At 33.3% G+C, this 12552-nt stretch overlaps 1 protein-coding gene across 5 annotated transcripts in view; it reads left to right on the top strand.

Moving 5' to 3' along the window:
* LOC118187654 (SEC14-like protein 2) overlaps positions 1–12552 on the top strand; it is an 89850-nt gene that overhangs the window by 63261 nt on the left and 14037 nt on the right. For all 5 annotated transcript variants that reach the window (XM_035357927.2, XM_085814540.1, XM_035357932.2 and 2 more), the window contains 3 exons: positions 4934–5020; positions 8311–8417; positions 10471–10694. In XM_035357927.2, coding sequence (XP_035213818.1) covers positions 4934–5020; positions 8311–8417; positions 10471–10694 — 418 coding nt within the window. The remainder of the gene's footprint in view (positions 1–4933; positions 5021–8310; positions 8418–10470; positions 10695–12552) is intronic.

Here is a 12552-nt window from a genome sequence, read left to right as displayed (position 1 = left end):
TTATATAACATTTTTTTTGTCAATGGTATTAAAGTTTTGTTTTAATATTTGTACTTATATTTAACACTAATTTAATTTTGTTTTCCTAGTTTATTAATAGTAGCATTTTTCTGTTCATTCTGTGTTATTAAATTTTTTAGCTGCCTTTGTTCTTTTTTTTTTCTCCTCAACGGACTCCGGTTTAAAATGGCGAATTTTTTGGAATCGGGAATAATATATTTAACGTTTGGTAATGCTATTTTTATTTCATCATAAAACTTCGAAATTTTTTATTAACATATTCTAGGATTTGAAAGCGAGCTGTTGCAACAACTATCGAATTAAAGCAGATTTTCATCTCCAGCTTGCGAGACTGTTGCCACTCGGAAAAATGAGGGCGGAAATTATCGTTCTTCCGAGTTTTTAATGAATATCTCTTATTTTAGCTACTTTGTTTCGGAAAAGAAGTGGACATCGACTTTTTACAGAACCCAGAAAAGAATTGTAGAAAGTGTTGTGACGGCAGCTGTAGTAGTGACTGAGTTATTAGAGGATAACCAAACACACAGATCTTCTTCTTTATATATAAACATTTTATTTTTTAAAACCTTCTCAAGAAACGAATGAATAAATTCATTTAAAAACCTCCTCAAAAAATCAAAAAGAAAAAAAAAATTCTGAAGGATTTTTCATTACTTCCAAAGGGGCATTGGTTTAACATTTTGTGTGTTACTTTTATTTATTAAGTATCATGTTCTTCGCACTTAAATCATAAAATTCAGTTCAACAGCAATGTCGCAAAATACTTTTAAAATGAGCCTATCATTAGAATTTCCAATACACAGTCTCGTGCGCTGGAGATAAAAATATTTTTTTCTGTACAACGTTGCCATTACTCGCTCTGAAATTCTTGAGTTTCTTAGTCAAAAATTCGTTGAACGTTTACGAAATATGAAATCATTAATAAAACAAATTCCAAATTAGGGCTTCCAGATGCCCATATTATTCGGTGGAGAATTACGTAATTCAAAATTCGATGGCTCTAGGCACCTTTGTTTTATCACAATGCGAGAAACATACATACATTTACGCAGATTCTTCATTATTTAATTTCTTTAAATATAATACATGCCTATAATATTTGGTGACAGTAATTTGAAAAATGAAGCAATGTTTGTAGTCAATCGACGCAAAATACCAAAACGAAGTTAATAGTCCTTCTGGGTAAATTGCCCCTTTGGACTAATAATACTACTTTTAAAAATAACTTTAAGTGACAAAATTAAGAAATGCTTAGGCCGTTAATTTTCGAACCATTAAACATTTTTATAAACAATTAAAATAAAAATCAGAAAAAATAAAGAAGTATCGGGGAAATATACTAGATCAATCAAAACTACTTTTAAATATGCTCTCATCGGGGGACGAAGGCGTGTTTAAAGTAGACTTAATTATAATTTTAATTATTAATTTTTGTCTTATTATATTTTTAATTATAATTAACACACACATATATATTAGGGTTTCCATTAAAAATCAGTTAGTGCTCTTTAGGATTAACCAGTTATTATTAATAATAAGCACGTCGTTTGGTGAATATGATAAATAATGCATAATATTCACATTTACTGGAAAATAACTGCCAATGAAGTTTGCTCACTGTGATTAATTAAGCATAAGAGATTGAAGCCTCAAATTCTAATGTAATTTTCTAATGTTATACGGTATAAAATGCATGAAAGTATATACCTTAACAGTTTTATTAGCAATAAAATTCGTTTAATGTAAAAATAAAGCATTATAATAATGATTACTTTTGTTTATGAAATATATATGTTTGGGTATTATCTGATTACGTCATACAAGTGAGATAAGCCATAAAAAATATGTTTATTTATAAAATATATTCATTAATTTTTACATAAAAGAATTACACTACCCACAAACACCTTAAATGAACAAAAAATTTGCAAACCAATTACATTACAGATTAACGTTATTCCATTTTTTAGGAAACAGCAAATTACAAACAAATTACGTTATAAGTACAACATTATTACATTTTTAACAAAATATTTATTTCGGAAATAAGACCGTCTGTGGCATGCAAACAAGGATAAAAGAAAAATCTTATAAAATTTTTATACACAAAAGCAGTTAAGCTGAAATAAAAACCATTTGATAACCAGGAATGAGGCCCTCCTAAAATTTTATTGATTTAAAAATAAAGATACAAGGAAAAAAAAGCAAAATTTAAAAAAAAAATCTGAAAGGTTTCAGATTTTAAATTACGTCCAAAGGAGCCTTTTTTTAAACATTTTGTGTGTTACATTTATTTATTAAATATCACGGTCTTTCCACTTAACCATAAAATTCAGTTCAAGAGCAATATCTCAAAATAGTTTTGAGCACGATAAAATTCATTTTCATTCAAAAATTTTGGAATTTTTTATCAAACTTTTGAAGGGCTATAGGAAATTGGGAGAGGAATTTTCAGCCCAAAGGAATGTTAATCCAGAAGGGCTATTAGTCTTGAAACGGGATTTTACGTTGAATCACTATAAAAGTCTTAATCTATTTTCAAATTGTTGCCAGCAAATATTATCGCCCTGCACTGTATTTAAAGAAATTAAATAGTGAAGAATATGCATGAATGTATGCGTGTTTCTCGCATTATGAAGAAACGAGGGTACCTAGAGCTATCAAATTTTAAGTAATGTAGTCATCCACCCAAAAATTCGCAACTGGAAGCCCGAATTTTGAATTTCGAATTTGTTTTATTATTTATTTCATATTTCGTAAAACTTAAAAAATGAATTTTTGATTAACAAACTCTATGATTTCAGAGAGAGCAATGGCAACACTATACGGAAAAAAACATTCTTATCTCCAGCTCGAGACTATCTATCAGAAATTCTAAACATATGCTGTTTTTAAATATACGATTTGAATTTTATGCGATTTAAGTGCGAAGAACATAATATTTAATAATGGTAACACATAAAACGTCACAAAATGCTCCTTTGGGCGTAATATAAAGTCTGAAAGCCTTCAAATTATGGAGGGGGGAGCATACAGGCCGCCTAGGTCTATTTATGCCACTGTATAAAAGCTTTTTGGGCAAATAAAATCATTTCTTGTATAGAGGTGGTCTAAAATGTCATTTTCTGTGCCTAGTTATAACGTATTAGATAACAGTTTCCTCTGATATAATAACAGCTGTAATCGGTAGTGTAATCAGTCTATTCTTGTCCAAACGTTTTGTCCTACATTTTTTGTTAGAAGTTTTACATCGAAAGCCGTAAAATGCTTTCCGGTTGCTGATTTAGAGAGTGTTTAGTAGAGCTTCGAGCATCTTGTATGTTTTCTGAAACTTCATGGGAGTACAGAAGAAGAATTTCCCTTGCTTTCTTCATAATCCTTCATTTTAATAACAATGCATATTTTTGCTTTTCTCTTTACATCACCACTCTTTTCTATTTCAGAATTATGTTTTCTGGTTCTATTCGGCCAGCTGTTTTATTTCTGCCTTTTCGTAGACATTGAACATTTATTATTTTCAACTCTTCACACAAGTCATCCAGTTTCACATTATCATCATTATTCATCATTATTTATGTTTATCGTTATTTCACAGTGTCATCATTATTATGTTTCACATTCATGGCACCTACATCTGCATCCTGAGTTAAGATTACTGTTGAACTTGAACATCATTATTAGACTGCTTTCTTAAAGCTGCAAAATCTTCCCCTTAGGTATTTTTTGGAAGCAGGCATAATGAAAAATCAGCAAACGCCTTCGCCGGGAATCGAACCACGGACCTCTGGAATACCGGCCCAGGGTGCAGAACCACTATACCACGAAGGCACGCTAGGAAAGCGGGAGACATTCCTTATACCATAAACAATTTTGAGTTCTTTACACATTTTACAAGCTTCTTAAATAATTTTATTAGCAAATTCTCGGCCATTGTCACTTTACAAAACGCACGATGCTCACAATTTTTTGGACACTTATTTATATTGATGCGCCGCCCATTGGATATAGTGGTCAGGGAAGCTGACTGCGATGCCGAAGTTCCTGGGTTCGAATCCCAGAGAAGGCATGGTTGTAACTGTCCGTCTCTTCATAGGAAAGGCGATGGTTTTCCACTTATTAGGTGCCTCCATAATAAAGAGACCACCACATCCGGCCTTGTATGAATTAATGGACTGGGTTACATTTGTAATTGTTCCCAATCTGCCATTGGAAAAAATTATATTAATGCGCTGAAGATGGCGCTGAAGTGAAGGTCTGTGTTTACTTCCACGCCTATCGAATTAATTTCCACCTTTTCGTTGCCCTGCGTTGGCAACACGCTTTTGAGATTTGTCGTTCGTAGAATTCGGTCGCTAAAAGCGTAGCTGACCTGTAACGGTTGTAATTCTTATTCTAAAGCTTATCTCTATTGCTGAATTATTACTAAATGTTTACGTATAATGTTTTATTACTAAATGTATTCAGTTTGGTTTAAAGAGACCGAGAGTGATTGAATTTATTAAGGATATTTAAAATCGAAACTACGTCATCCATTTCGGCGCCGTTCTGACACAGGAACGTAAACAGTCTGGAATAGGAAAAAATATGGATGCGTACTTACAAATCTCAAACTGAACGCTTTGAAGATTATTACAGTTACCGTTCACTGTTGGAAATTATTAAGAATTGGTTCATGTGATGAATTCTCATAAATCATTCACTTTAACCAGTTTATTTGGTTATTATTAATAATACACGATTAATTGCATTGACTAAAATTAATATGATTAAAAATGTTTCTCTGCTTTTATACATTTTTAAAGTTTTATTCCATATACACATGAATAAATGCTTCAAAATGTATACCTGAAGAAAGAAAGAATTAATGACTTTTTTGTAAATTGGTTAATTAAAACATCTTTCAACTTTACAGTGCCATTTTTCTTCTATCAAGCATTTAACATCTTGAGGCCGATATTAAGTAACACCCTTCTGCAGAATATTCGAGTTGCATCGAAAGGTAAGAATTTTACTATTCTATTTTCTTTTGAAATTTTTATGAAATCACCGTTGCATAAAGAATAGAAATAGTACCAGATTACTGATGGTACTTCAGCGTGTTATATGTCTGGCGCCGTAATAAACAGGAGGTCTAAGCCAGTCGAATGAAAGGCAAGCTTCGATTGGGTCAAATTTAATTACACATTTTTTTTTAATATTACATTACATTATATTAATTATATTAATATTACATTATATTTTTTTTTTTAACAGTACCAAATACGTTTTCAACACGACAAACAAAAATGTCTCCTCCTGTCTTTGCTGCCGACTTCGCAAGTCCCACTTATTTCAAAATGTTACTCTCTTTTTAATTTCTATCAACAGTTTATTCGGTGTTCGCCGAAAACATCGCGAACGAAAACGTCGCGGAGAAAACAACTCAAGGCGAAAATGTCGTGAAACAAAACATCGTCGGCGAAAATAAAGCAAAGAGAATATATCGCAGTTCTAAAACACCGTGGTACAAAATATCGTCGTCGAAAATAAAGTGGTTCAAAACTTCGCAGTTTAAAAACATCGCAATCGAAAATATCGTGATAAAAAATAAAATACCTACAAATCATCGCATGCCGATAACATCGCAGACATGCGTTTTTCATGCTTTAATAACTGTGAAAGGATACTCGCATAACGATTTGTGAGCGCAAGATGAAAGAAAGGATAATATTTAATTTCGTACATTTTTATAAACTGATAAATATTTGCTGAAAATGTAAAATGGAAACTTAAACATAGAAAGTTAATATAAGAATATAATATATTATATAATTAATATATTTGTAAAGATTCTGTACTGTGTACTTCTAAGTTACAGTTGAATGTGGAGAATCTTAAGAACTAGTAAGCGAATAATCGCTTGAGTTCGTGAGACACTAAATAAAACTTGGAAAGTGTTAAATGACCCTCTATTATTCAAATAAGATTTAATAGAAATCAGTTTCAGAGTTGTTCAATAAAGCCGACACTCGGGCTTCAACTTAAGAGACTAAGAAATTAACTAAATCTTAATTAGAAAGATATAGCCGAAGCTATCGAAATTCTAACAAAGTTGGCCTCCTAATGCTAATTGATTGCGAGGTTATCAAGGGCCTAAAGTACGGGGGAGCGTAATAATAGCTTAAGAGAGAGTAGCCTAAAAAGGCGGACGCGTGCTAGCCAGAATCTCTGGTTCTCTCTGACTAAGACAGTAGAACTTCGCGGTTAAATACCGCTCTTCCTTAATTTGCATTCAAACGTGATTCTAAAACTAAGTTCTGACCGTAAGTGGTAAGTTGAAATTAAGAAGTGATAGGAAAGGAAGTTTAACTCAAAATTCAACTGTTAATAAAATTAACATAATCCTTACATAATAATATATAATTAATATAATAATAGAATAGAATTTTAAACTGACATAGTCAACTAACAAAAGTCATCAATAACTTTTTTTTAAATTTTGCTGGTCATTTTTCATGAAAAGTGTAATCTAAAAAAAAAATAAAAAATCTCATGCCAGATCATTTAGTGGTAACAGGAGCAAGAATCTCAGCTACTACAATGCGCAAACGCCTGCACATTGTAAGACGACCATTTGTTGGTGGCTCCTTGACACGAAAGCACAGAGGTGGCCCTTTATGTTGGGCAAGAGAACACATCTCCTGGACCAGTCAACAATTTGGAGTCTTTTTTTTCTTCACAGACGAGTCCAGGTTCACACGGAGAGTGATTCAAGTCGTCAGCTGATCTGGAGGGAACAACGTACCAGATGCAACCAATCCCACATCGTGGAAAGACACAGTTACAGAGGTGGTGGAATAATGGTTTGGGCTGGGATCTCTCTCGGTTGTCACAGTGACCTGTATGTGTTTCATAGAGGAACTTTGACCAGTGCGAGATCCTTGATCAATATCTCCGCCCATATGCTCCTGCTATTGGTTCTGGATTTCTTCTGATGGACAATAATGCACGACCGCACCGAGCTCGGGTTATTGAAGAATATGTTGAGTGTCCCGGTATGGAGCGGACGAAATGGCGAGCTCAATCACCAGACCTGAATCCGAGAGAGCATCTTTGGGGCTACGTTGGGAGAATTAGTCGTTGCTTCCCATTTCACTGACCGACCACTTAATTGACAGCATGGAACATCGCTGTCGCCAATGTATTGCAGCTAGGGTCACCTCCGAGGTCGTTAGAGGAGCTTGAAGAAGGATTACTCCGTGTTTGATCTCTACTTCCCATTTCACTGACTGACCACTTAATTGACAGCATGGAACGTCGCTGCCGCCAATGTATTGCAGCTAGGGGTGGACACATTCCGTATTAGAACCCATTTTTGTAATGTTCCACCGCATTTTTCCTCAAAAAGCTGTGATACACTGTTTCTCCAAGACTGAATTTCTCCGCTAAGAGTACAATTTTTTGTTGGAGTTCATGTTTGTGATTAACTTTAGAAATATACTATGTCGCATTCATTAAAGAATTGTTTTAGTGAACATGTTGTGTGAATTTATTGCTTCTACGTTGCTTCATTATCAAATTAGCCACAAGAAACATGCTGTTCCTTAACTTTTTGAGGACAGTCTATTTATGCATTCATTGCCCGAAAACGGTTTTATAATCTCAACTCTGATTCAAAATGTTCTACGGTAACATATCTAAATCTCAGTAAAGCAAAACGGAATCTCAGTTTCACAGAACAAAAAGAAAAATACATAAATTGCATAACAATGTGAGATATAAAAGGATAAAAAGGAGCTTTGATTTGCGAAAGTTTTACATAAACCCTGATTTCAGAAAACTCATTTCTCATGGTTTCCTTTCTGCGCCTTTTCTTCAAGGAGCAAAACATTCTGTGTTAAAGACGAAGGGAAGCTCCAAACAAAGCAAGGACGAGTGATTTTGCGAAACCAAATATAAAATGAAAATAGGCTCATCTTTCCACCAAAGGGGAAAATGAAAGCTGAGATTCAAAAATTTTGAAAGCTTTGGGAAAAATGGTTTGTTGAAGTGTAGCCGTTCGAGAACTGGGTATTTCTAAGAAAACGTGAAAAGCAAATTAAATATCTTATGTTTATCTCAACAACACCTGGAAAATAACAAAGATGATGAATGAATAAAAAAGCAATATTACAGTGCATAAATATTCAAAACACTCCACTAAAGGCATACTTAATATTTCCGAAAGAATAATTACATGAATTTTGTGATAAATACTTTTTGATATATTGCAAATTCCCTGAAAAATAGATGGAAAATTTTCTATTTTAGAGGCCACCCCGGAATTATTACTGGAATACGTGGACCCAGAAGTACTGCCAGCTTTCCTGGGAGGTCAAAGAGTTGATTCGAAAGATGATCCCATGTGCTCCGAATTCGTAAGTTTTATATATATATATATATATATATATTTATATATATATAAATATAATATATGGAGAGAGAGATGTCTGTGAGAAAATAAATTTCTTTATGAAAAATTTAATATTTACATAATCATTATATACAAAGCAATGATTAATGGCATTCTTTCTATTACATGAAATTTCCTAGTCCATTACAAAATGCAAAATGCAATAGCTGGCGCTTTTTGAAACGATCATTCCTTGCCGTCTCCAAGCTCCGACACTTTCACATCAGAACAGAGGAGCACGAACCCCTACTGAGCGCCATCTAGCGATAGGTAAAAGGCATCTGTTTAAGAAGCAGGCAGCTCATTTCGGCCATCCATTCAAAGACAGGCTCTTCAGCCGACTCTGAAAATATAAAAATACAAAAAGCAAAGACATTCTCAAATTCAAAGTCAAGTTCAAGATATTCAAAAATTCTTGGAAAACGAATGTTTGCAAATTATAAAGCTTTTAACTGTCTTTAAACTCTGAAAGTGACACAATAAGCAGATGTCGTCTTCAAGCTTTATTTGTCATCTTTAAACACTCTTTCTTATTTGGAAAGGTGGTTTGTTATCTCTCTTTCTTCTTCTTTTTTTTTTTTTTACAATCTGCGTCTGTCTTAGTGATGGCCTTTCATCAGTATTCTGGACTGTATTTCACAGTTTAAGATATTTAGCGCAAGTCGTCGTGCATTTCGATTCTTCATTACTTTCTTTCTTAAGTTATTCTGTAGGGGGTCTAATTCGAAACTTTCAGCGGAATTACTGTTGCGCAGCAGTTTTATTCACTTTTCTTAATTCGGAAATTAAACCGAAACCTTTTCTTTTGCACCTGCAGCCATCTGCCTAGAAATCTGTGCTGACGTTAGTTGTCTTCTCATCTAGAAATTAGAAATCGTTGCAAACTAATGATACTTAGATTCTTTTGTAGTAAGTTTTTGATTTTGAGCTGGCCGCCGCCATACCTACCAGTGTCTTTAAACATTTTTCAGATTCCTGACTTAAAATATTTTCAGAGTCGGCTAGGCGTATACGATTCCATGCTCAGTTTAGTTTTTTTTTTTTTTTTTTTTTTTTCAGTTTACGGACATTTAAGCACACTTGGTTTGGATTCTTCTACATGTTATGGCTTTGCATGTCCATAACTTCTTGAGAGTTATAAAATGCAAAAGGTGATAGCTGCCAATCCCTCCCAAAAAAAACGTCTTTTCTTTTCTATATCCAAGCTCGTCTCTCTTACATCAGAAAGGAGAAGCGGGTACCGTTACCATCTATTGACAGAAGAGCGCTAGATGCAAGCCCCACATATATCTAAATATACAGATAGATGGACAATTAGTGAGATAAAAAGACGGATATTTTATTTTTCTTTGATTTCAAGAATTGAAGAGCTTTTCTGATGTCATAAGTATGTTTAAATTTTAGATCATTATAGTAAATTTTCATGCATTTTGCTGGGCTATCATGCTTTCATCACCTGCGCAACTAAGCAATTATTACCACTGATTGAAACGTAAAAAATTATCTTCTACGCAGTCTGGAAAAAAGGGCAATTTCCGGAGAATTAGCATTTCGTGGGAGATATAATTTGGGATTTTACTTTCAAATTAGAACTGCCTAAGAAGTGAGCAATTTAAATCTATATCTATGTAAGCTAAGAAACATGTAAATCAAAATTATAACTTAATTTAACACTAGTCCCCTAAATCCTCATTTTAATTTGGTAACATCTCTTCTCTATTCTAAAAATAACTTTTCCTGAACTGCGTTATTTTTATATTTATCCGACCGTATGATTTTTACGTAACGATGACGAGGTAGGTAATTCGGAAATTAAACTGAATCCTTTCCTCTTAATAAGGTTTCATATTGAATAACCATGCACTTTGCTTTCTGCACCTCGGCCTAGACAGACTTCTGATTGCTGCTTCTCTTTTTACTAAAAAACTATCAAAAAGTTAAGAATGTAAATACAGATTATTTTTGTATTTCAAACAGCAATAGCAATGTTTTTAAAATTAAACAGTACTTATTTTCAGATAAAATTCGGTGGTATAATTCCTGAAGAGTACTACTTGTGCAAACAAACTCATTTACAGAAGAAAAATTTCGAAACCGAAACTGTGTGGATTGCAGCGAGATCTTACTACAACCATCCAATCGTTGTCCAAGAAACAGATTCTATAATAAGGGTCGATGTCAGGATAGAAGGCGGCTCTCTTGCTACTACACTACTCTACAGACCATTCGGCAAGGATTCTGCGTAAGTAAAGACTGTTTTGTGTGAACAACAAGAATATTCATAATAAATAAGAATTTATAGCGTCATTAGAACAAGAATTCCAAATAGTAAAGGTAGGTTAAAACTTCCAGTTAGTAAAACGTTTTAAATTAAAAGAAAATTATCTATATTTTAATGTAAAAATTCGCATGATAATTCCTAAAATAACTTACTGAAATAGGTCACTTTTTAATGCCTTTTACTGATAAATTTTAAAAACTTTTATGGATTTATAAAGAAAAGAATGAAAGTTTACCATTTCCACAATTAATGATTCAGTGTTCTGTGTAATGTTTTTTGTTTACAATGACGAAGACAAGCAATTAAAACAACAACTGTAAAATTTCAAGCAACTTGAAGAAAAATTTTGGAGGAAAGTTCGTGGAATATTTTAATATTTTTACTTTTTCATGCCTCAGACATCTTTAAAATGCAGAATTGCCTGTTTCTGCAGAACGTAATTTTAAATAAGAAGAACATAGCAAATGGGATATAAAGTGGTATATGGAAAATTTGGCCTAACAAGAGTTTAGAGATACATACAGAAAATAGAAAGGTGTGTGGTTCACCCTGCCGGAAATCCAAGCTGTACTGGAATTTCAATGCAGTACATTATATTGTCCAGACGATAACAATGTGTATCGTCTGGAAAACATAATGTACTGCACGCTAACAATATGTATTCAGATAGATAACAGATAGAGATTGCAGTGATTCAGGTCGGGGATCTTAGGCCATTCCTTATCTGTTCTAAACGGATTTAAATCCGGAGAGCATTCAATCCCCCCCTCCGCTGGACTCTTTCGCCTTAAAATATAATCGGTATTAATAGAATGCGATGGGGACGAAAATTGCTATTTATTAAGAGAAAGTTTATTATTGATTTTACCCTTATACAACTTGACATAATATCAAGAGCATCAATTCTGCCCTTTCATTCAAAACGGTACCCTTCCATACCATTATTTCACCCCTTCTGTAGCGATGTCTTTTACTAAGATTGCATGTGTTTTACCCCATCCAGATTGTAATATGTTTGGAAGCACTATATCCAAGCAAAAACGAAACTTATCAATAAAAGGAATTGGGTTTCAGTCTGTGGTACTCCAAGCAGAATGATTTCTGCCCTGTTACAAGCAGCTTATTTCACAGCCTGAGTTAATGGGATCCAAACTATATATTTCTTTGCATGCAGCTTTATTTTATGCAACATGCTGCTCATGGCTTATCTGAATAATTGATGTTTTGCACCTGCAGCCATCTGTCTAGAAATCTGTGCTGACGTTAGTTGTCTACTCTTCTAGAAATTGTTGCAAACTAATGATTAGATTCTGTTGTAGTAAGTTTTTGATCTTGAGCTGGCCGCCGCCATACCTACCAGTGTCTTTAAACATTTTTCAGATTCCTGAGTTTCGGCTATATTTATGCTTTTACATACCTGTATCCAGTGGCATAAGTAGCATTCTGTACAGCAATTTTAAATATATACCTGTAAGGATTAACGATTGCAATATATGCCTAAAAATGCAAATGTACACTTTGAAGTGATACGTAGTCTTTAAATGATTTCAACATATGCCTTATAAATGAACGTTAACATCATTATTTTCAGATTAAATTGCATTATAGTCTAGTATATCATTGTCTACATTCGTGTGCCTTAACCTTTTGTAAAACTATACTCTGATTTATTGTAAAACAACACCATAATGATGCCTCGATATTGAAAATATATACTCTCTTCAAGAGCCTTGTTTGCTTATTTTATTTCACTATTTGTAACATTTCATTCTTAACTTTATTATGAACTTTGTGTAACTCAGATGTATATTCGGAATTG

The sequence above is a fragment of the Stegodyphus dumicola genome, chromosome 4 (assembly GCF_044657685.1).
Source record: "Stegodyphus dumicola isolate Sdum_Otavi_A_Nest chromosome 4, ASM4465768v1".
NCBI lineage: Eukaryota > Metazoa > Arthropoda > Arachnida > Araneae > Eresidae > Stegodyphus > Stegodyphus dumicola.
Note: the sequence above shows the minus strand (reverse complement) of the source record. Positions and strands in the feature narration are given on the sequence as shown.